The sequence below is a fragment of the Malaya genurostris genome, chromosome 2, assembly GCF_030247185.1.
Source record: "Malaya genurostris strain Urasoe2022 chromosome 2, Malgen_1.1, whole genome shotgun sequence".
In the NCBI taxonomy this organism is placed as follows: Eukaryota; Metazoa; Arthropoda; class Insecta; order Diptera; family Culicidae; genus Malaya; species Malaya genurostris.
In genome coordinates, this window is record NC_080571.1 from 279258143 (window position 1) to 279283651 (window position 25509).

The window sequence follows — 25509 nt, forward strand, 5'->3', positions numbered from 1 at the left end:
TTGCCGAGAAAGAAGATGTTGAAGCAAAAAAAAATGTTTAACTTCTTCCGAAATCACAATTGTAAGTATTTTTATTTTCACTGTAACATTTTCCGTACACGGTTTACTTATAGAAGCTACGAAATAAAATTCTGCAAGAGGAAATCCATATAGGAATGTGTTTGTTGCTAATCAAATGTGTCAGTGGAAGTAAGCTGAAACTGAGATAATTTTTCACGAGCTGTTCTAAGGAAAACCGAAAAGTTCTAGACTAAGACACTTTTCTTGAATTGCAATTTTAAGCAGAATGAACTGATTGGTTTATTTTTCAACCATTTGGAAGATTTATTGATTAAAATCAGGAAAAGAAGCGCCGGAATTTGTTTTTACGCACATATTGTTGACATTACTCATACGCTTGCAAAAAGTCTTGCAAGATGGAGAATAAAAATGAAATCGTTTTCATCGGGTTTCTCGAAGTGAAGTGCTGTATGCGGACTTATTTATTGTGTTCATATAACAAATTTATGCAATTTTTAAATTATATTTAAGTGAATTTTCACGTACTGCGTAAAGTATCACCTGCATGAAAATAGTTGTCTTCGCTTCACTCGAATATCGCGCGTTTTAGTTTTCAACTTCGCGCGGATTTCGCGCGTTTGAGTTTTCGACTTCGCGCGGATTTCGCGCGTTTTGATTTTGAAATTTTTCGTAACAACCCTGGTTTTGGCATTAAAAATAAATTTCTGTTTCGGAAATCTCAAATCAAAGTCCCAGGAAGTCGATTTTTCTAAAAAAAAATTTTTTTCGAGATGGCTCTAAATATAGACATTTCATGCAGTTTTTGGAATCATTTTTTTTTCGATTCTGGAAATGAGTCCCGAAAAGTCTACAAAACAAAAAAAAATTTCAGATGACACCAAATTTTAACGTTTCATGTAATTCTAAGATTTTTGGCATCAAAAAATATATTTCTATTTCGGAAATCTCAAATCAAGGTCCCAGAAAGTCGATTTTTCTGAATTTTGTTTTTCAAGACGACATATCGACGCTTCATGCAATTCTAAGTTTTTCGGCATCAAAATTCTTTTTTGATTCTGGAAATCTCAAATTTGTTTTCGAGGTCCCGAAAAGTCTATAATACAAAAAAAAAAAAAAATTCGGATATGACACTAAATCTCGACGTTTCATGGAATTAGATGTCTTTTGGTTTCAAAAAATAAATTCAGATCTCGGAAATCTCAAATCTATGTCCCAGAAAGACGATTTTTCTAAAAAATTTTTTGTCGATATGACACTAAATATCGATGTTTCATGCAATTCTAAGATTTTTGGGATCGATTTTTTTTTTCGATTTTGGAAATCTCATAGGTTCCGAAAAGTCTAAATTTAAACAAATTTTGGATCAATATGATACTAAATCTAGACGTTTCAGGTCATTTTAATATTTTTGGCTAAAAAAATGTCGATTTCGTAAATTTCATGGTATTTTTCATATCTTTTAGCTTTTTTGCATAAGGGCTTTTTCAAGGTGCTTAAACTTATGAGCACTACCGTTTAACGAAATCAGAAATGATCCTTAAGTATAGACACCCTAATGTTTATAATACACCTTTAAATTTCCGGCCATTTGAGCACTACAAAAAAAATAGTTTGCCGGAATGCATATCTAGTCTGTTATAAGTTGTCCAAGACACCTAGTAATTTGAGGGCATGAAAACTGCTTGTCTCGTCACTGAAATGTATCGTCTTTTGCATCCTTGAACAAACTAGGTTGAGTTTTCGATTCTTTCGACTGAAGGCTCCTCCTCGAGCATCCATCTGCATCGATCTAAACAGTTTTTGACCGGAGTCGTAGCTTTTGACCATGCAGTGTTGTGATAAAACTGTGTAATATCATATTCTGACCGTTTTGCTTTGTTTTGCCAGTTTCAATGAAATTAGTTGGGTTCCAATGGTGCTGTAATGGTTTCATCACTCTTGAGCAGTTTGTAGTAATGCTCTGCTTGCATTTGCGATTGGTCTTGATCTAGCAACTCCTCCAATTATTCAAACTTTTGTGGCGCTCCGACTCGTTCTTCGTCTTCTAAATAAAAAGCAGTACCGGCGCCGGTCAGGTCCAGTTGTAGGTCCGCTCAGGGATAGAAAGGGATGTTAATCCAACACTTGTTGTTAATAGAGGCCGTATATACTACTGCGCACTCCACTAGTGTCACGGGAGAAAGATATTTGTTAGTAAAAATTTCAGTAATTGTAGTATTCGCGTGCGACTCAGTATGTTCCGGTTTCAAGATGCTCAGGTGCACTACTAAACTAACTGACTTCCCGAGTGAACGTTTCAACGATATCCGATACTGAAATCCCGAGAAGTCTTGATTTCTTGTTCTTATTCGTGAAAACTGAAAGAAAATTTAAAATACTATCGCGTAACGAATAAAAAACTTCCTTATTTTTTCTAAATGGAATGACCTACTACAAAATAAACGAGTGAATAGGATCCAGACAAAATAGTCGATTCACTGTAGTGACATGTTCTAAAAATTATATCAAATCATTTTAAATCACCAAACAAAGGTCTACAGATTTCACGCGCGTCTTGATTGTTTATTATTTTAATTACTTATTAAATTTATTAATAGATTGGGCAACCGGCTACCGAGAAAAAATATTAATTTATCAAACAAACAAGTATTTTTTTACTACTTATTCAATATACCGATGTATGTAATTAACCTTGTAATATTTTAAAGGATTGGCGCAATAGTAAATTTTTATCATTCAATTAAAAAAAATTAAAAACTCTTGCAATTGTCGCCTTTTACGACATGGACGCAGGAGCTCAGTGAATCTATTCTATGCTTATTTTTTTCGCCGGATTCCACACGGCATCTAGGCTGGTTCTGTCCGGAGAAAGCTTATAGGTACTATCAATCTCCTAGCGGACCCTAGCCCCTAGATCAAAAAACAACTTTTCATTGAATAGAAACAGGAAAGTTTGTTCGAATTTATTCCAGCAAAATTTACGAATCAAAACACACTACAGTCCATGGTAAGGAACCTTATCTTTTGAATCTATAAGAAAATCCTAAATGGCCAAAACGCTATTTTAAAAAAAGTGAGTGAGATTCTTTTTGCAGTTTTTGGTTACTATGACCAATACTTCCAAAATCTAATTTCAAGGACCAGAATAGCCGAAGTTGGTTCGTATGACCAGCAACAAATATAACCCATAAATTGGAAAAGTGTTGAACCTAGTTAAAAAAATATTTTTTCTCTTTTCACTTCGTCGCTTTAGGTGGCGGTATAAAATTTTTAACTCCTAACCATCTCTGAGAAAATAGTCTGAGTTTCATTTTAACACTATTTTCGCTGCTTCCGGCGAAGAGCTTGAAGCACTTCAGTTTCACGCACTTTCCTCAGATATAGCGTGACCGATTTTCACAAACTTAGCTTCAAATCAGAGGTCTCATACAAGGTTTTGAAATTTCATCCGGATACAACTTTTGGTTCCGATATTACAGGGTGAAGAATGTTAAAAAAATTTCATCGCCACTTTAAGCGGTGAAGCAGAAAACGTAAAAAGGTTTCTAAACTGGGCTCAAAACTATTTCAACCGTTAGTTAAATTAATTCCGGCTATCCTGGCTCCCGATTTCTGATTCCGGAAGCAGCGAAAATAGTGTTAAAATGAAACTCAGACTTGGTTGGTTTTCGAATGTGCATCGTTTGCAAAGGCGTGTTGTGTTTTCTTCTTCCGTTCCAGCACGTACCGGTGCGTACCGACTTTGTATCGTCATTTTATACGGCGGTTTAAAAGCTTTCACACTCATCGCCATATAATTAAGGAACCGAAGGTCGGATGAAATTTTACAGTAGCTTTTGAGACAATATGAGCTTTAATTATTTTTTTTAATTTTTTCAAATTTAAATGACTATAATTATTTCATAGAATCCAGCTGCCCGGATTCCGATAAAACGAGCTCACTAAAATTGCAATGTGCTTGTTTTGCTAATTAGAAAGAGATAAAGTCGAGTATGTAATAAACTAGAACAATAAAATGCGACTGCAGGCTGAGGTTGCCATGACTCTAACGACAAAACTATCTCGCATAACAGAAAGAAAAAAAAAACATACTACAACCGCTACTAAACTGAATGCGGGCAGTCATTTAGATAAGTGATTGTAGGAAAACACCGTTCTCCTGCTGCAGGCAAGCAAGTGTACGCCACACATGCATCGGATAAGCAAACCTACGACGGTACGGAAAAGCTAACTGCAGCTATAATATAGTCATAGTGATCCCCTCGTGGAGGTGTACGGCAACGGAACTACGGAGTACTAGGCGATGCGAGCGATCTCGAAACGAATGTTCAGTACTCGCAGCCCATACCGGGTAATGGAAACTCGGGCTGCTGGTCGTCCGTACGAATGTCGATCCATCAATCTGCTCATGCCGCAGCATACCTACGACTTTTGTCAAATATCCAACCAGCAGCCGGAGATCGATGCATGAGAAGTATCGTTAATTATTTTACACCTCCAGCATTGTTTCGTTTGGATGTCTGTCAGCTTTGCATCGCTTGTTTCAACGCGGTTCCGTTCCACCCGTTCTGCAGGCGGAGGTACTCAATTACCTGTATTAATAGTACACATTTAAACATAAAAGTTGAGCTACATCATCGGTTCGAGGCGTTATTTGCGCTGTTTTTTTTGCATTTCTAACCTATAGGAAAGAAAACCTTCGAACCTACGTCGAATGTGTACATCGTTTTCACCATTGAACAAGTGATGGGTGGTTAGAGGTATAAGGAGCTTTCGGTAGGTCTTGCAATACAGCAGCTTCCTACTTGTTCGGTGTGTAAGTACTTGTGCGATCGTACATTGCAATGAGGTTCCTATGAATTGCATAGGCCCACGTACGAGCATGTTCACTAATTATTTGTGTTTCGGTTATTCCTGATTACCACACAAACTCATTTTACAATATTCGATTTAAATAGCTCAAATCATTTGATGAATGTTTACGATCGGTGAGAATCCCTTCTAGGATCATAAGTCATTTTCTTTTTCATACGAATGATCGCGGGAGCAACAAGATCGTGATGGTTCGCCGCCGGTGACGTTTTTGATGGCGTGACCAGATCCAGTCCTTTATTTTAGACCTGCATGTGAAAGACACCGCTGCTCTGAAGTATACGATCAAAGATACTATTTGTTAGGGTGGTAGTATAAATTTATTTGAAAAGTGAAAACGATAATTAGTAAACGAGAAACAAATGAGTTTCGAGCACAATATTAGTTATCTCAAGCACCAAAAGCCATGGTCTAGTTCTATTTTAACTGTCCTTGAAATAGAACAGTACTTTTATTTCATAAGCCAATCGATCCCAACAGACACAAAACATTCAGTACATTCTCAGTTAGCAAAGACCAGCCTATCGGCAATAATTGTATTGCAACCCAAAGTCCCCCACCCTCTCTCCCTGGCTCAAGAGGGAATGCACTGGATGCGACGTAGAAAAACCAACCAACCAACCAACCTAGCAATGGAGAAGGAACGCGTTGCGTTGTTGCACAATGCCAGCGGTTGTTCTGCTGCTGCTGGTGCTGTTGCTGTCCGGGCAATTGATATTTCATGAAAAGTGTGACCCCCTTTGAGCTTCTTTGCGGTTTGCATAACCGCACTGGAAGAACTATTCGAAATGCACTTGCGGGGGTTGCAAAACTGCACTGCGCGCACACACACATATAAGCCAATCTGGTAAGCTTTTTGACTCGGGGCCAGAACTCCGGTGGTTACAAACGTTTACTAAAGTAGGTGAAAACCGTTTTGGGGAAAACATCAACCAGAGAGAGAGCAGTGGAAACCATGTTAAACTCGTTGCACTTAGTTGAATGTTTGTTTATAATCTTCTTAACCGAATGGCACTGGCACTGATGTCGATAGCTGTTGAATGAACATTCTGGAGAAGACAGATGACGTACAAGGGCGACGTCTTACCTGCTAATATACACGGAAAAACCTAAGTCAGCATTTTGACGAAAAATTTAGTTGATTTTCTGATTTTAGTTAGTTATTGTTTGAGACAACTAAAAAAATCTTACTTTTGCTAATCTAGATTTTTTAATTCTCATTCCCTTAATAATAATAAAATATTTATTGAAATGGCTATTTTTTTAGTTAAATTCACCAATACAACGTGCTGTCATTTCTTAGCTAAGGCCCACTTCATTTCCATTCAACTAATTTTTTAGTTGAATTAGAAAAATAAAACGTTGTTTTCAACCAACATAAATGGTTGAATTGGTTTCTGCAATTTGCAGCTATATGGCGCACTGTCACCGAAAAAACGTTCACGTCACTAGATGGCACACTACTACCGAAAAAAATTTCTCGATTGTCTTTTCTATATTGGCAGGTAAAAATAGGATGTTGTATTGGAGAAAAAGTCATAAACAAAAACCCGAATACAAGTAGTACACCGGACGACGTAGCCCGGAAGGTTGGAAGATACAAAAAACCTTATTTGACATATACAATTAGAGTGCAACATTCGAAACTCACTTCACTGTTCCACGTAAAAACATTATTCCGCATAATCGCTTCAAATGCGCACAAATTCACAAATTTACATATCGGTTTAGAAACTTATATATGGATATATCGTAACACATGCGAAAAATATCAAAACAATTTGCAAGCAGTGTCAACAAGACTGTCCTTTTTAGCATTTTAATGGATTGTTTTGCCTTGACACTTCTCAAGAGTTTTTGGCTAATAAACTTGTTAATAATACTAATTTCGTTTTTGTTTTCTTTGTGCTGTCCTTCAGAAATGATGTTGATAGATAAATAGAAATAAATTTTCTGATTTTAATAACAAAAGTTAGTAGTCAATGAGAATTTCGTGTTGGGTTGAAATATTGTTGGTTCGTGTACAGGATATTCGCCAACTGAACACATTGTCTAAATATAAAAGTTTTTTCCAGCAAAGTAAATTCTCAATTTTAACTAATTTCAAAGTTATTTTGAAAATTTTGTTGTTAAAATCAACTAATTCAAAAACAGTAATACGAATTAGGTGCAGAGCTAATTTCGGTCGTTCCGTGTACCGAACCATACAAATAGCCAACTAGGACATTAATTAGGAAAAAAGGGAGTATCTTAACCCTTATTTGCATGATTTTTCGAAAACAGCCGGAAAATTTTGTTTCGATGGTTTAAGTGGTCCAGAGCATGGGAAAAATACTAAAAAAAATCCCCCGACAAAACTACCCCTTTAGGGCTGAAAAAACAGTCTGTTTCATATAAGGGACATTGTGCATTAAATTATCTGAAAATCACGAAAATAAACAGTTTTATTTTTTTATTATTAGTATGGCAAGTTACAAAACAACAAAAAAATCATGTTATTTCATAAATATATAGTGCTCCTGGATTTTTTTTTTGAAAATAGCAGTAACCGGCTGTGTACGAAATTCTCGTTTTGTGTCAGGTAGATGCCGCTAACTTCTCTCGATATGAAGAGAATTATATGATTTTTTTTGTGAGTTGAGAATGCGTCCCAAATATGCAATCGGTGAAAATTATACATTACAACGCTTTGTAGATTTTTTTGAAATGTGTGTCCCGTATTTGGGACTCAATGCAATTAAGTGTTCAATCTCCAATATTGAGTTTTGATTATCATTTAATAATTTTAATTATCCTTTTCGAATTCAACAAATATCATTTGACTTTCTTTGGACATCATCTAACAAAACATATGTAGTTTCGAAGAATTTGCGGTTTTCGAAGAATATCCGGATTTCGAAGAATTTGCGGTTGTCGAAGAATTTACGGTATTAGAACCGGTTTAACCATCTTTGAGAAATTGATGGTAAGTTCCATTTTAGAGTTTTTGATCACAATGCTTTTGGAACCGAAAACTTGTATAACTAAGGTCGTTTCTATTAGCCATTGTACTCACAAATTTCTCTTAATTGGAATAGTTTTAGGCGCAGTTTAGAAAAGTTTTTTATGTTCTTTGCTGCATCGGTGATATCAATACTGCTCAGTACACGCACAGGGATCTTGTGATTTAACTTCTTCTAAAATGCACATAATTGAAGCATCATATTTCACACAAGTTAATATTTAAAAATATTCCAAATTATGTGATTTTGAAATTACGTGGCTTCAAAGCGAAAAAAAAATAAAAAAACAAAAGATCGATAATAACAACGCGACTTGAACTAAGAAACATTAGATCACAATACACATTAGTTAATCGACTAAACCACAGAAGCCCATATCTGCTCGATGAATAATTGATTCAAATAAATCCATATAGCGATTCGTACGAGTGGTATATTGCGTTTTTTGAAAAGTGAAGTAGTTATAGCATTGTTTGTAGAATTTTGTCACCTGTTTCATTCATATTTTTATTCTGTGCGATTTTACTAGAAAGCGAAAAAGACCGAAAAGGTAAACGAAAAAAAAAATACAATTTTGTTACTACGAGGGTGAAATTTATTTTTCGTTATTTTCGTCTATTTTGAGTTAATTTATTGGCTCTAACTTCGATATTTTCTTCCATTGAAATAGACTAAATGACATATTTGCTCTCGTTTTGTAAAGATTTGCTTTGTGCGCCGCTCGCTTTAAAAATAGCAATTATTTACAACAATATTCAGCAGCAAGAGTTATGCATTTTTTAGTTTTTCAATGAACCTAAAATAGAAGAACTCGTGTTGCTGTTTTCTTCCATTCAAGTGTTAGTGTCAGTATTAAGGGTCGGGTAGAGTCTAACACTTTTGAAAAATCCTTTAATTTTTTTCTTTGTATTTTCTTATAGTAAAATACTTCAAGAATATTCTGTGAAATTTTCTAGCCTATCGGAACAAAACTCGGCAAGTTATGGATCTTTATCTTTGCTTATCTCATGGTGCGAAGAAGTAAGAGCTCGGCGTACAGACCCAAGATTTCTGCGACGATTGACATAAAAACTTGACAAATTATTCTTGAAATGTTTCATTATAACAAAATGCGGAAGTAAAAAAATGGATTTTTTGAGAATGTTAGACCATAGGGGCTCCCTAGAGTTATAAATTGTTTACTTCGCTTTTATAGCCAAAAAACTTTGAACATTTTTCTCGAAAGCAGGTTTTGAAAAACTACTGAACCATTGTTTTTTTAAATTTTATACACACTTTCTATATGTAAAATACCAGACCTCAACGTTTTCGTTTTGTTACTTTGGGGAGTTTTTACAGCAACAGAATGGCGGATTTTTAAGTGAAAAATTGTAATTTTGACTTTAAGCAATCACCATACATTAAAACAAAATTTTAAAAATCAAACAAAAACGTTGGGGTGTAGGAAAACATCTACTCTATCTATGCTACTTTGATTTGTTCACTTCTGATTAGTCTGCGCAGAGATACAGAGAACTCCGCAAATCATGATTTTTAAAAAGCGTTCTAAAAAATATCTCTTCACCGACTTATTTGTTGATATTTTTCCACGAAAAAGTTTCAAAATGTTGTTCGAATGATGCTTTGCATTATGCAAAACATTTGAATTTATTTTGTTGAACGATAAAAAAAAATCGTTTCATTTTCATCATTTAATTTAATTCCCACCGTGTCCAATTCTGCGTCACGACAGTTTTTCACTCTCATTTACCCCGCCTAGTTCATTTTTGTCATAGAATGTTTGCTGTGAATAGATCATACTTTAGTATAGGTGTACTGGAACAATTCGGGAAGCGAACTAATGAGAACGATTTTCTATATTCAGAAGTGGGAAGGAAGCGTGTCAATTTTGTTCGTATTCTCGTGATCCAGTTATGTCTCTGAAAAAGGCCACCCGTCTTTTAACTTCTGACATGTGCATGAAAATAGGTATTAAATTAAAAATAGGTTATTGATGTGAAAAATTTTGATGTCAAACGTCTAGAATTGCATTGGGATTGGGATCACCTCTAATTTCGTAAAGCGCTAGTGCTCAAAAGTTTAAGCACATCGAAAAATGTCCTTATGCAAAATTTGAGCTAAATCGGTCATGCGTAAGGGGTGCTGCCCGGCGGTTAAAGTTTGAAAATTTTCGATCGAAATCGAAAATTTTTTTTGATGCCAAAAATCTCAAAATTGCATGAAACGTCGAGATTTAGAGTTATTTCAAAAAAAATTTTTTTTTTTTAAAATCGACCTTCTGGGACTTTTTTTTCTAAGTCCCAGAAAGTCGATATTTTCAAAAAATTTTTTTTTCGATATGACACTAAATCTCGACGTTTCATGCAATTCTAAGACTTTTGGCATCAAAATTTTTTTTTCGATTTCGAACATTTCATGTACCCCCCTTTTTCAAGATATATGAAAATTCCACTAAGTGGACTAAGAAGGGTTTTTTTTAGGTTAGCCATCACTCTTCTCATACAAATAGGCAACGCAAATGTCTAGCACTAGGTTGGAAAAATGATGCCGACTGTGTGACATAAACACTGAAGCATGCTTTGGTGAGCTACTCGAATCAATCTGAATCAATTGGTGTCAAAATTAGTAACCGAAATTATTTAATAAAAGTATGGAATATATTTTCATGAGACTGTTATGAAAGAAGAGAAAGGCATTATCACACCACTAGGTGGATTAAGAAGGGTTTTTATACTTTATATTTCGTCTTCAACTCGTCAATATATAACAGTTTATGTTAAACTGTTGTGTTACCAAGCAGTTCAACATACACCACTAGGCAGACATAAGGGGACGGGTACAGTGTGATGGGTAAGTCCATGCATTTCACGCAGCCCGCCTGGGTTCGATTCCCAACCCCGCACATAGGGTCAGAAAGTTTTTCTGATCCGAAGAGGCGAATGACCTTAAGGTTAAAACCTCTATAATCGAAACACTAGGCAGACATAAAGTGTCTGCAATACACAGAAGACTTTTTCTGTTTGCACCGAAGTGCAACGTCTGTCGTGCCGAACGTAAACTGGTTTCGACTTATACTCTAAAGAACTGCTAGGCGGAGATAGGAGTATCATTGGAACTGCTTTAAGCACTGTTGAGCCAAAGGCGAAACGCGAAGAAACCGAAACTGTATAAACCAAAAACCAAAAAACTCCTAAAAGTACAAAATGTTTTTTTTTCTTCGGTGTACTTTGAAGGATTTAGCAGCAGACATGTTTGATGTACATTGCAGTTTTACTCTGAGATTTTTTTTTTCCATTTCATGTATTGCTAAGAACAGTGTTATTTGTGGTGACTTCATGTCAAAATTAACTTTTGACATTAGAATTGATTTATTTGTTTCTTAGTTGAAAATTGCAGAACATCTAACGTTTCTACTGTGACACTAGCATAATTTTTCATTTAAAGTCTTTGTCCCCGAAAAAGGCTGCGAATTGTTGCGTTGCAACTGCTAACGAAGGTCTACCGTCATGCATTGGCACAATTTTTTCTCTTATTCTCGCTGGTGCAGATTTTCTTACTCTGCGGTTATGTGATGCAATACTTTAATTGATGCACCAATTTGATGTATTTTTTGCAAAGGCGGCCTTTTATTTCAGTATCAAAATTTTAATTTGTCAAGAGTACCAAGTTATTGATGCCTGAATAACATGGGGAACTTCTTTGTGCCAACGGAATAATTTGTTTCCATTGCGGTTGGTTTGGTTTGTGTGGTATTCTGAACGAAGCATTTCACTACATGCACGAATGCAACGAGAGCACTCGAATTCTCAATTTTTCTTTGTCCAACCAGACCCCCCCTTGGTACCGTTCCCTCCGACCAACCCCGGTTGTTTTTTCGCAGATATCGAGACAGCAAACTATAAACGAACCGTAAATTTTCATCAGCTATTCAATAACTTCGAATCCGTCTTGGCACTTCGCATCCACGCCAAGAACCAAATTCAATTTGTTGCTACGGCGTTCACAAGTTATGACCGAAGTACAGTTATGCCTGCGCGCCGCCCGGTGAAAGAACTGCGTTCGGATCGCCCAGAGACCCGTTCGTCCGGTCATAAGTCCATAGTCATGTACGAGAGGCTCCCCGGCCCCGGGGAAAGGTCGGTTTGCGGACCGAGCGCGCAAGGCTGACCGGTTGTATGCCTCTTGGTCCGGTGCCTCTTGCCGCCTTCAACGAAGCGTGCGCGCGTGATTGGCTCGCGACAAGAATTATAATTGTGACAGGGCGCAAGCGAAATTTATTGAGGTACTGAATGTATTTAACGGAACGCTTTAGCATTTAATTGATTGCGATTGGGCATCATTTGATCTTTGCGTGATACAACCGGTGGCTTCTTTGGCACTCGGTTCTGTGCCTGCATCACGATGTAGTGTCTGATTACTTTGAAGAAATCGTGTGGTATTTCTAGCGGTAATCGCAAATATTTCTTGGAATCCTAGACTGTTGTTGCTGTTTTGAAAGTCAGATGCCTTGAAGGTCATGCACTGATCGAAAATCAGTATTTTTCTCCACCAGTAAATTTCCAATATGCGGAGAAACTTAATACTAAGAACACTCAGTTTTCGCATCACATTCGAAAATCAATCGGTCAATGATCCGAACATCACGGCCCGACACAATTCGAGCCGGCCAGCACGCGTCTGATGGCCTAAGTCATGCAGTTCGTGACCCAAAGCTTCTTCATTCCTGTCGCTCGGAACGATCCCGTTAAACCACCCCCGGGGGATTAGTTGGTGTCATTGTGCTCCTCTGTCTCTGTGTTCAGCTTCCCCGCACAGAACATTACACGTTTCGTTTAATTGTACCTACTAACGTTCAGTGGCCACATTTCTCGGCACACCGTTAATCATAGTTCGCTTGTGCGAGTGCGCGCGCGCGTCGGTGGTAGCGGTACGTACGTGCGCCCAGTCCGCGGACGAGCCTGGTTTCATCGTTTGTTCTCGAAAACCAGAACCAGATTGCAAGACAATCATGATCATCAACCTCATCTCCGGCAAACACTCCGCTGATCAACTGCCTGCAATCTGAATCTAACCAATTTACGGTTTACGGAACTGCGTAAAGCCGGCTCGGTTCGGCAGGTACACTGCAAAAAGCTTCAGTTGGTGTTGATTCCGCTCTGGAAGACCCGCCGGGCGTTCCAGCCTGTCGGGATGAGCTGACGTACTGACTAATGGGTAATGATTGTAATTATCATTACGCTCTCGCTGTTTACATGATCGCTTCTGGCCGTGTGAGGGGGTTTTCGCATTTATCCCAGAACGTAAAGAAAGCGTCGAAAGTAGGACGATGGGAGGAGATTCCCGATGAGATGCATTTATCCGTACAGATATGCATTTAGGTGTGCACGGTCTGATGCAGTTTGTCGAGCGAGGACAGTACGCCAGCTAGTGTTGATTGATTCGATGCAATAGAAAATGCGTGAGGGAGTGCACGAGAGAGAGAGGTGCATCGGTGTGTGCAGGATTTGTGGAGCGTGTGAAATCGCCTCGGGGATAGTTTGGATTTGTTTTTGTCTCTTCTTCTTAACTGCCGATGCAGCAAAGTTCATGGAACAGGATTTCTACACTTTTTCTTCAGGATGTCTAGTAGTGTGAAGAACCGTTGAACTCGGGGTGGCAGTTACCAAGATCTGTTATCTGTGAGCTTGTCTGAATGATGTCGAATGGTTCAGTTTTAATTAGTGATGTTGTTTAGTGCTGTTATTCGATGACAACTTACCCAAACGAACAGAGTGAACAGTTGCCGGTTGCTACTTGTACAAGGTTTAAAATTTTTCAATTACGTTGGGGAATAGGTTTTTATCTGCTGTGTCGTGTAACGCCTTGATTCCGGAACTATTTTCGATGAGACAACGAGATGTACGTGTGACATTAGTAATGCATGGAATGTTCATCTGGATAGAATCATTAAAAAATCCTTCAGATGATATCAATTCCAGATGCCACTCGAACATACTATTATTTTAAAATGACTTTTAATGATTGTATCAAACCGTTATCTAAATTATTTTATAACAGATCCCTTACCATGTAAGACATTGCAGAAATATGCAACAACATTGTTTCGACTTCATGAGCAGCAGAACGAAAACATAAGTAAAGATGGTTGAATTAAAAGAAAAATTGCTTTCCGAAAATTTAGATGTAGATTTCTTACTTTAGATAAAATTCATTTGACGAAAAGTTATTCTCCCAAAACCGTTTCTCCAAAGGCAATCCTGCCAAAGGCTTGTTGCAAAAGTCATATTTTGTCAAAAAATCACCTCTCTGGTACGTTAACAAGCCATTGCGACTTTCAATTGTAGTGTAGCTTGTATTGAACGTTTTCTTTAAATTTCACATGTTCCAAGTATTCAAATTTCACATATTCCAAGTATTAAAATTTCACATGCACAACTTTTTATCAGTATCAAATGAGAAACAGATTGTGATAAAACAGAAATCAGAAATCAATCCACCAGAAAAAAACCTTTGCGTGATAGTTATTACAAACAACGAAAAAAAGGTGGGTGGGTAATGTTAGCGACATTACCGAATTTACGTGAACACGATTAATTTCATCCAATTGCAGATGTAATGAACAATAAAATATATGACACACCGAAGCGAATTCAAACAACAACACATGAAATGCCTTTTTTTCGAACTCAAAGCAGCTGAATGTTAGTTTTTTTGCACTCGTTTAGTGCGAAGTTCATGTACAAACGGTTTACAAAACTGATTATTTTCACTTCCGATTGGCATATTTCAACAACTGAATAGTTTTTCTAGCTTTTCTGTAAACTTTTAAAGTCTTTAGAAAGACGGATGTGAAAAATTTCCTTCGTCGTTGCTCACTTTTCGGTGTATTTTTTTCCAGTGCAAACGATCAGCAGCCTATGAAATTGCTTTTGTTTAACACTCACATTGCGGACAGTGCACAAAATATATCCATCCGTATTGTTTTCACACCAAAGCGAGCACGGCGTACAAAACCATTAAGCAAAGTGCCGGTTTACTTATACCAAAGTAAGGAAAATTGGTAGTATTTCTTGGCGAAAAATGGTAGTGGCTCTGAAAAGAACCGAATGATTAAGTTAATTCGATGTTTCACAATATTGATGTTATTTCCCTCAAATGTACATCGCAAGAACAGCAGAATGTTCCTCCTCCATTTGAAACTGAAATCTGGAACTGAATTCCTGAAAATCTGCATACAAATGGTTTGAAGCAAAATTTTTTGGTCATTTGGTTCTATTTCGCTGTGCTAAGCAGTGTTCATATCTTTATGCGGTATTACCAAAATAAGTGAACTGTTGTGTAAGAATATGAACAAACTATGATAATAAGGACTCCGTTCCTTATCCGAAGGAAGGTAAAACAAACCGGTGAACAGAAAACACAGAGCTTAAATTAAATTTATATTTAATACAACGAAATTTTAACGGGCTTCGATTATATTTACATTGCAAAATTAGTATGAATATTCTTCGACTTCTGAATCTTCTGTTCCGGATATAAAAATTTGTGATTTTCAGAAATTCATTTTCATAATCATATACTGTGCGTATCAAAATGGTATGAACGTAACTTAACATATTGTTAACTACAACGTCTTTGGTCTTCGAAAAAGTTCGGCAAAACGGCCTTCGAGAACATAACTTTTGGAAGAATGGTTTCTGGAAAAATTGTTTTCAATAAAATAGTTTTCCGAAACAAGGTTTTCGCCAAAATGTCTTCGGCCGTGACTTCAGACAAAATGATTTTCGAAAATATAACCATCGGCAGTATAGTCTACCCAAAATTTAGATTCGTATAAACGACCTTCGGTAAAATATTGTCAGAAATAAAAAATCGTCAGAAAAATGGTTTTCGACAAAATGGTCTTGGCTTTTAACGAAATGATCTTCGACAAAATTGCTTTTGGTAACATAGACCTTGGCAAAATGGCCTTTGGCTGAATGGCCTTTGGCTAAATGGCCTTTGGCTAAATGGCCTTTGGCTAAATGGCCTTTGGCTAAATGGTCTTTGGCTAAATGGCTTTTGGCTAAATGGCCTTTGGCTAAATGGCCTTTGGCTAAATGGCCTTTGGCTAAATGGCCTTTGGCAAAATGGCCTTTGGCTAAATGGTCTTTGGCTAAATGGCCTTTGGCTAAATGGCCTTTGGCTAAATGGCCCTTGGCTAAATGGCCTTTGGCTAAATGGCCTTTGGCTAAATGGCCTTTGGCTAAATGGCCTTTGGCTAAATGGCCTTTGCTAAATGCCTTTTAACTAAATGGCCTTTCGGCTAAATGGCCTTTGGCTAAATGGCTTTTGGCTAAATGGCCTTTGGCTATATGTCCTTTGGCTAAATGGCCTTTGGCTAAATGGCCTTTGGCTAAATGTCCTTTGGCTAAATGGTCTTTGGCTAAATGGCCTTTGGCTAAATGGCCTTTGGCTAAATGGCCTTTGGCTAAATGGCCTTTGGCTAAATGGCCTTTGGCAAAATGGTCTTTGGCTAAATGGCCTTTGGCTAAATGGCCTTTGGCTAAATGGCCCTTGGCTAAATGGCCTTTGGCTAAATGGCCTTTGGCTAAATGGCCTTTGGCTAAATGGCCTTTGGCTAAATGGCCTTTGGCTAAATGGCCTTTGGCTAAATGGCCTTTGGCTAAATGGCCTTTGGCTAAATGGCCTTTGGCTAAATGGCCTTTGCTAAATGCCTTTTAACTAAATGGCCTTTCGGCTAAATGGCCTTTGGCTAAATGGCTTTTGGCTATATGTCCTTTGGCTAAATGGCCTTTGGCTAAATGGCCTTTGGCTAAATGTCCTTTGGCTAAATGGTCTTTGGCTAAATGGTCTTTGGCTAAATGGCCTTTGGCTAAATGGCCTTTGGCTAAATGGCCTTTGGCTAAATGGCCTTTGGCTAAATGGCCTTTGGCTAAATGGCCTTTGGCTAAATGGCCTTTGGCTAAATGGCCTTTGGCTAAATGGCCTTTGGCTAAATGGCCTTTGGCTAAATGGCCTTTGGCTAAATGGCCTTTGGCTAAATGGTCTTTGGCTAAATGGCCTTTGGCTAAATGGCCTTTGGCTAAATGGCCTTTGGCTAAATGGCCTTTGGCTAAATGGCCTTTGACTAAATGGCCTTTGACTAAATGGCCTTTGGCTAAATGGCCTTTGGCTAAATGGCCTTTGGCTAAATGCCTTTTAACTAAATGACCTTTCGGCTAAATGGCCTTTGGCTAAATGGCCTTTGGCTAAATGGCCTTTGGCTAAATGGCCTTTGGCTAAATGGCCTTTGGCTAAATGGCCCTTGGCTAAATGGCCTTTGGCTAAATGGCCTTTGGCTAAATGGCCTTTGGCTAAATGGCCTTTGGCTAAATGGCCTTTGGTTAAATGGCCTTTGCTAAATGCCTTTTAACTAAATGGCCTTTGGCTAAATGGCCTTTGGCTAAATGGCCTTTGGCTAAATGGCCTTTGGCTAAATGGCCTTTGGCTAAATGACCTTTGGCTAAACGGCCTTTGGCTAAATGGCCTTTGGCTAAACGGCCTTTGGCTAAATGGCCTTTGGCTAAACTCAACTTGAATTTCGGCTCACTTAAGAGGTTTTTGAGTTTAATGAAATATTATTAGCAGAGCTGATCTTCAAAACAGCCTGTGCCGAACATTAGAAAAAAATGAATATTCGAGCGTTAAAAATGACCTATTTTTAAAGTTAATCTAACACATATTCAATGCAAATAATTTCTAATGAACAGTGAAAAAACAATCTTCGGCAAAATATAAATCGACGGTAAATATTACCTCTTGTTGAATGTACCGTGGGCGAAATAGCCCTCGTCAATACGGTTTAGAAAAATCGTTTTTGATCAATCATCTATTTTGACGGAAACAGCTCATTAGAAACAAAATGAGCTAGTGACAAAAAATCCTTTGGGAAAAAAATACTTAAAAAAGGGCTTCCTCTTAGTAAAAAATGCTGGGATAGTCATTAACAGAATAATCTTCGGAGAAATTTGTGTTTTTTTTTATTATTAAATAATGAAAAAAAACACAAATTTTTCCGAAGATTATGCTGTTAATGACTATCCCAGCATTTTTCACTAAAAGGTTTTTGCGGTTTCATTTTACGCAGATTTACGAGGCTATCCGGTTTTTTTCGCGGATTTTTGAAGTTACGCGGTTTCTTTTTACACGAATTTCCAAAGTCACGCGTTTTTTCACGCGGATTTCCGAAATTGCGTGGTTTTCTTGTTTTGTTTTAGAAATGCATGAAATGTCGAGATCTGGTGTTATCCCGAAATCTTATTTTCAAGTCAACTCTTTGACACTTAGAAAATTTTCGAGTTGAAAAAATTTTTTTTTCGATTTCGGAAATTTCAAAGGCCTAAAGTCGATTTTCACAAAAAAAAAATTTATTACTCCAGATCCGGACATTTCATGCATTTGCAAGACATTTGCCATAAAAAAAAGTTTCTTTCATGTAGCTTTTTTTATAGGCGGATTTCGGAATTTACGCGATCTTAAATTCCAAAATTAATTTTTACAAAAAAATAATTTTTTTAGAGTTCCAAAGTCGATTTTTACAAAAAAATTTTTTTTTGAGTCACACAAGATCTGGACGTTTCACACATTTTTAAGACATTTGGCATAAACAAATTGTCTTCCATTTTTGCGATATTTTTCTACGCGGATTTCTGAAGTTACGCAGTCTCTAAGTCCAAAGTCGATTTTTATTAAAATTTTTTTTTGAGATTACAGCAGATCTGGATATTTCATGCAATTGGAAGACATTTGGCATTGAACAAAATATATTTCGTTTTGTGTTTTTTTTATACGCGGATTTCCGAAGTTACGCGGTCTCAAATTCTTTAAGTCCAAAGTCGATTTTCACAAAAAAAAATTTTTTTGGGGTCAGTTCTAAAGTCGAATTAAAAAAAAAAAATTTTTTTTTGAGTCACACCAGATCTGAACGTTTTATACATTTCTAAGGTATTCGGCATCAAAAATTTTGTCTTCCATTTTGCGTTTTTTTCTACGCTGTTTTTCGAAGTCCAAGGTCGATTTTTACAAAAAAAATATTTATTTTTAACTTTTGAAGTTTTTTATGTGAATTTCCGAAGTTACGTGTTTTTTTCGCGCAGTTTTTTTTGACGCGGTACCCCAGATAACCAATAAGCACATGCTTTATGACAGCAAATAATAGCTAAATGGCATTTAAATCGCTATTGAGACTGAATTAGAGCCGACTTTGGCAAAATATACGGCTGTTCATAGATAATGCTTATTTATGACTAGTGTGCATCTTGAAAGCAGAATTCTGATTGATTCACAACAGATGAGCTTTCAGTTTGCAAATAAAAGCTATGAGAATTTTTGGTGCTCATAAAAGGTTACTTTACTGTCCTTATTAGTGCTTACTGGTTACCGGGGACGTATCCCCCACGTAAAAAGAGACCTCAGTGTATGTCATCAAAACGCTTTCGGCCGAAATAAATTTTCGGTTAAATTATTGTTGACAAAATAGTTATCGTCATTATAATCTTTGGTAAATTGGTTCCTAGCAAAAAAAAAGCATTGACAAACCAAAAATGAAAAGTAAATGCGGAGTGTGACCTACTGTTTCAGCAGACTTCGCAACCGATTCACAGGTTTACAGAACAATTGCATGGTTAGTGCTAGAATTCTGCTGACACTAAGGCTGTGAACCATTTCGCGGTTATTTTTAACTTTTGGTTGAAATCTGACACTCGATCGGTTATTTTGATGTTGTTAAAAATAACCTTGCTCGAAAGCATGGTTATTATTGACAGATCGATGATTATTTTGCGACACTGAAAAAAATCTGGCAAAGAAAATTCTAATATCAATTCTTTAGTTAAAATTATTTCCAATACAAAATTAAACCCAAATAACTTTTCATCCGTCAAACTTCGAAATAGGACGCATTTTTAGTTAAATTTAACTACTCGACACAAAATAGCCGCTCAAGTGTCAGATTTCAACCAAAAGTTAAAATTGATCGCGAAATGGTTCACAGCCTAAGAACCTTTCCAAATCGGGGTTCGAATATATAACATTTGGCTAGCGGAAGCTGAGCGTTATACTCTGAACCATCGACTCGAGGAAATATGTCGATCGTTACAAAATTTTTGGAACCTGTATAACTTTTTTCTATGACATTGTTGTACAGATGAATCTATATTCAGATGTTTCTGAAAATGTATGTAGTTGTAAGATAGTTACAACGATGCTTACATAATTAGTGTCTGTTGAAAGAAAATTATACTTGCTATAATAATTTAATTCCATTGAATCGAATATTAGTTTTTATTTTTTTAAAAATAGATTATAAGCTATCACAACTATTCGTTAGATTTTACTATTTGGAACCGCAAGTGCCTAGAAAATCCCTAAAATTTATTTGCTCGAGTTCGTTAGTAAAGCTCATTATGAACAAAACCTCATAAGTACAGCGGAAAATTAAAAAAAAGTATTTCCGTCCACACGTGCGGGAAACCATTTCACAACCCTTCTTCTATGTTGGTTGATTATATCTGTTGTTTGTCAACCTCAATTGACTCACCGGGTCTTACACTCAATTCGTCTTCGCAACACTTTACGTGTTGATTTGTTTTGCGATAACACTTCTTCTTCGTGTTGCTATCCTGTTGTTGTTTCTGCAGTTGGGTTTTCTCGTCAGATGCTGTCTGTGCTATAACTGTAAAAGCTTGGTATTGAGCTGGAAAATCCCTTCATTCTCGGTACACAGTAAACAAAAGCCGTACGTTCGTTACTCTTTCGTAATGTTCCGGAATGCGTTCGACACACAGCAGCAGATAAGCGCCGACCAATGTGCGATTGCTCCTCCGCACTCTACGGTCGAGACCTTGTAAAACAACAAACTCGTATTTTTATCTCCACAGAGACCCTTTCCCATTCGAAGCAGAAGCGTTGACTTCCGTGCAACAGATAGAAAGCAGTTCGTGTAGTGACCCTTTCTGTTCGGTTCGACCAACTGTCAGTGGTCAGCGGTTTGCTTTTGGATGGAACCGAAATGAACTGAACAAATGCTACCGGGCCTGGACCGACCGGAGTGGGCTATGAGAGGAGAAGTTGTGTTGCAGTGAAAGAAAATATTCTTGCCGCGATTGGTGCCCGTTGCTGTGGACAAACACTTGTTGGCGGCGTTCGTTACCCTTTAATTAGAAGCGGGGTACAGAGTCCGAAATACTCCTCCAATGCGTAGTTCAGTACATCCCGTAGACACCCACCCGCGCCGTCGCATCCTCGTTCGCTGGGCCACCGTTCAAAGCGAAGACCGAATTAAAAGTGTGAGTGAAGTGGTAGGAAAGTGAGAAAGCAAACAAAAGGTTGAACTTAAGGAAATCAACCGTGAACCGTACACAGCGCGGCAGCCTCACTCACCGTCAGCAGGGTGTTAGCATTGTTAGCATCGTTCAAGCGTGACATAGACTCAGAAAGGAAAACGAGAGCACAGCGAGAGTTTGGATCCCGCAGGAGGAAGCTCTCGTCAGTCATCTTGGAAACGGCACAAGCGACGCGTGTGGAAAAAAGCGAAGTGCACGTGCGTCCCGGGAGTGTTTGGGTTGGTTATTGCCTTCAACGTGATCTGAAAATGTTTCGGTTTATCTTTTAGATTCGCAGTGACAGAAATTGAACACGGCCTCAAAAGAAGACGGTGTGCGTATGTGTGTATGTGAGTGGCGAGTGCCGGGGGGAAGTAGAAAGATAAAGTAATTTTCATCCACAAACCAGTTTTGTTGCGCCGTGACTGTTGCGCCGAAAAGTAGACTGAAACAACTCTCCAAATCTTGCTCGCAAGCTGCCGCGATTGCGTCTGTTGTCTGTGCGACGTGCTCCGGCCAAAGTGAGTGGTGGATTGGTGGCGTACGGTTGCAGCGATAACGCCTTGAAACTGGAGAACTCGCGAGCCTGGTCAAGTGTCCCGGCCGCACTGCATGGCGTAATTTTCCGTGGCCAAGTATGTGCCAAGTGCCCTGTGGCGGCTGCCTAGTAACAGAAGAAACTCCCTTTGGGAATCGAGTGCCAGCCAATCCTTGCGAAATCTGCCGACAGCCGTGCTAATTGCTAAGAAAGTGAGAAGAATTGGTCGTCCCGGTGGCTCTAAAAAGGGAAGGAAGGCGAAAACGAGATACGAAGCCGGTTTCAAGTTGACGAAGGCTTTGGCGCAGTGTTGTGTGTTTTATTTTTTACATTGAATCCATTTTTGTTTCATCGATTGTCTCTACCGCGGAAGGTGATCCGGTTTTTGTGTGTGCGCGAAATCGCGAATATTCCCTCTTCCCGCGTGTGTGACGAGCCCGGGAAACCCAAAATAGCATTCTAAATGATTCCGTGCGTGAGCCTAACCGAAACCAGTGTCCTTGGGAATATGAAAGAGCGCGTTAAAGAGATGCGCGTCTTCGGTTGCAGATTAAACTTTTGGAACAATGTTACCGCCAATTTTAGCAACAAAGGTAAGTAGTAGGTGTAATTCAAGGATGTGTGTAGGACGAAATGAACGAATTTCATCACATGCAAGGATTATTGATTTAATGAAACCTTATCATTGAATTCACCGAAATAATAAATAGTTTTCATTTGTTGATTTATTTAGAATCTAATTTTTTGCTACTTAACATTCGATCAACTAGTTTCATTATCAAGTCTTGGATTTACATAATTAGTCACATTGATATACAGTCGTATGATAATTTTTTTTAAATATCACAGCCTGAGCTGCATGCTTGTGAAAACAACAGCCCGTATTTTAATCAATGCTTGATTTATCTGTGTGAAATGTTCTCGATTTTTGCGAACTTTGATTTTTGCCTTTCTCTATAGAAAGGTATTAGAATTGCTGGAAAAACCGACTTTCGAACGGAGCCTCGGAGACCCATAGTGTTATATACCATTCGACTCAGTTCGTCGAGATCGGAAAATGTCTGTGTGTGTGTGTGTGTGTGTGTATGTGTGTGTGTGTGTATGTGTGTGTGTGTATATGTGTGTGCACTTTTCGAAGATATTTGAACGCGCTCAATTTTCTCAGAGATGGCTGAACCGATTTGAACAAACTTGGGCTCGTTTGAAAGCTACTGTCGGGCCATTGATCAAGTTCGAAGATCAAATGGCTGTGATTTTTGGTTCCGGAGATATGATTCTATAAGTGACGTAACCGACAAAAAGCGTTGTATTTGAACGCGCTCAATTTTCTCAGAGATGGCTGATCCGATTTCAACAAACTTGGGCTCGTTTGAAAGCTACTGTCGGGCCATTGATCAAGTTCGAAGATCAAATGGCTGAGACTTTTGGTTCCGGAGATATGATGGTATAAGTGACGTAACCGACAAAAATCGTGCTATTTGAACGCGCTCAATTTTCTCAGAGATGGCTGAACCGATTTTAACAAACTTGGGCTCGTTTGAAAGCTACTGTCGGGCTATTGATCAAGTTCGAAGATCAAATGGTTGTGAGTTTTGGTTCCGGAGATATGATCGTATAAGTGACGTAACCGACAAAAAGCGTTGTATTTGAACGCGCTCAATTTTATCAGAGATGGCTGATCCGATTTTAACAAACTTGGGCTCGTTTGAAAGCTACTGTCGGGCCGTTGATCAAGTTCGAAGATCAAATGGTTGTGACTTTTGGTTCCAGATATATGATGGTATAAGTGACGTAACCGACAAAACACGTTGATTTTTACCGCTCTTATATATATAAGGGTGCCAAAATTTTGGGATCAACTCTATTTTCGTAAAGTTCTAGTGCTCAAAAGTTTAAGCACCTCGAAAAAAGTCTTCATGCAAAATTTGACCTAAATCGGACATGCTTAAGGGGTGCTGCCCGGTGGTAAAGGTTTGGCAATTTTCGATCTTGAAAAAGCACCATAGGGGGGAGTACATGAAATTTCCAAAATCGAAAAATTTTTTTGATGCCAAAACTCTTAAAACTGCATAAAACATCGAAATTTAGTGTCATCTCGAAAAAAAATTTTTTTGAAAAAATCAACTTTCTGGGACTTAGAAAAATTTTCATATTTTTTCTAAGTCCCAAAAAGTCGATTTTTTCAAAAAAATTTTTTTTCGAGATGACACTAAATCTCGACGTTTCATGCAATTCTAAGCCTTTTGGCATCAAAAATTTTTTTTCGATTTCGAAAATTTCATGTACTCCCCCCTATGGTGATTTTTCAAGATATATGAAAATTTCACTAAGTGGACTAAGAAGGCTTTTTGCCTTTCTCTATAGAAAGGTATTAGAATTGCTGGAAAAACCGACTTTCGAACGGAGCCTCGGAGACCCTTAGTGTTATATACCATTCGACTCAGCTCGACGAGATCGGAAAATGTCTGTGTGTGTGTGTGTGTGTGTGTGTATGTGTGTGTGTGTGTGTGTGTGTGTGTGTGTGTGTGTGTGTATGTGTGTGCACTTTTCGAAGATATTTGAACGCGCTCAATTTTCTCAGAGATGGCTCAACCGATTTTAACAAACTTGGGCTCGTTTGAAAGCTACTATCGGGGCATTGATCAAGTTCGAAGATAAAATGTCTGTGACTTTTGGTTCCGGAGATATGATTGTATAAGTGACGTAACCGACAAAAAGCGTTGTATTTGAACGCGCTCAATTTTCTCAGAGATGGCTGAACCGATTTGAACAAACTTGGACTCGTTTGAAAGCTACTGGCGGGCCATTGATCAAGTTCGAAGATCAAATGGCTGTGACTCTTGGTTCCGGAGATATGATTGTATAAGTGACGTAACCGACAAAAAGCGTTGTATTTGAACGCGCTCAATTTTCTCAGAGATGGCTGATCCGATTTTAACAAACTTGGGCTCGTTTGAAAGCTACTGTCGGGCCGTTGATCAAGTTCGAAGATCAAATGGTTGTGACTTTTGGTTCCAGATATATGATGGTATAAGTGACGTAACCGACAAAACACGTTGATTTTTACCGCTCTTGTATATATAAGGGTGCCAAAATTTTGGGATCAACTCTATTTTCGTAAAGTTCTAGTACTCAAAAGTTTAAGCACCTCGAAAAAAGCCTTCATGCAAAATTTGACCTAAATTGGACATGCTTAAGGGGTGCTGCCCGGTGGTAAAGGTTTGACAATTATCGATCTTGAAAAAGCACCATAGGGGGGAGTACATGAAATTTCCAAAATCGAAAATTTTTTTTGATGCCAAAACTCTTAAAACTGCATAAAACATCGAAATTTAGTGTTATCTCAAAAAAAAAATTTTTTGAATAAATCAACTTTCTGGGACTTAGAAAAATTTTCATATTTTTTCTAAGTCCCAAAAAGTCGATTTTTTGAAAAAAATTTTTTTTCGAGATGACACTAAATCTCGACGTTTCATGCAATTCTAAGCCTTTTGGCATCAAAAATTTTTTTTCGATTTCGAAAATTTCATGTACTTCCCCCTATGGTGATTTTTCAAGATATATGAAAATTCCACTGAGTGGACTAAGAAGGCTTTTTGCCTTTCTCTATAGAAAGGTATTAGAATTGCTGGAAAAACCGACTTTCGAACGGAGCCTCGGAGACCCATAGTGTTATATACCATTCGACTCAGTTCGTCGAGATCGGAAAATG

At 37.9% G+C, this 25509-nt stretch overlaps 1 protein-coding gene across 5 annotated transcripts in view; it reads left to right on the plus strand.

Annotated features, from left to right (window-relative positions):
* Positions 1-25509, plus strand: part of LOC131430255 (tyrosine-protein kinase Btk29A) — a 212276-nt gene that overhangs the window by 75291 nt on the left and 111476 nt on the right. Inside the window, exon 2 of one of the 5 annotated variants that reach the window (XM_058595065.1) lies at positions 20816-22390. The exons of the other annotated variants lie outside the window; for them this stretch is intronic. Within the exon in view, the coding sequence (XP_058451048.1) occupies positions 22261-22390 (130 nt within the window). The 5' untranslated portion in view covers positions 20816-22260. The remainder of the gene's footprint in view (positions 1-20815; positions 22391-25509) is intronic. 5 annotated transcript variants of the gene reach the window in all.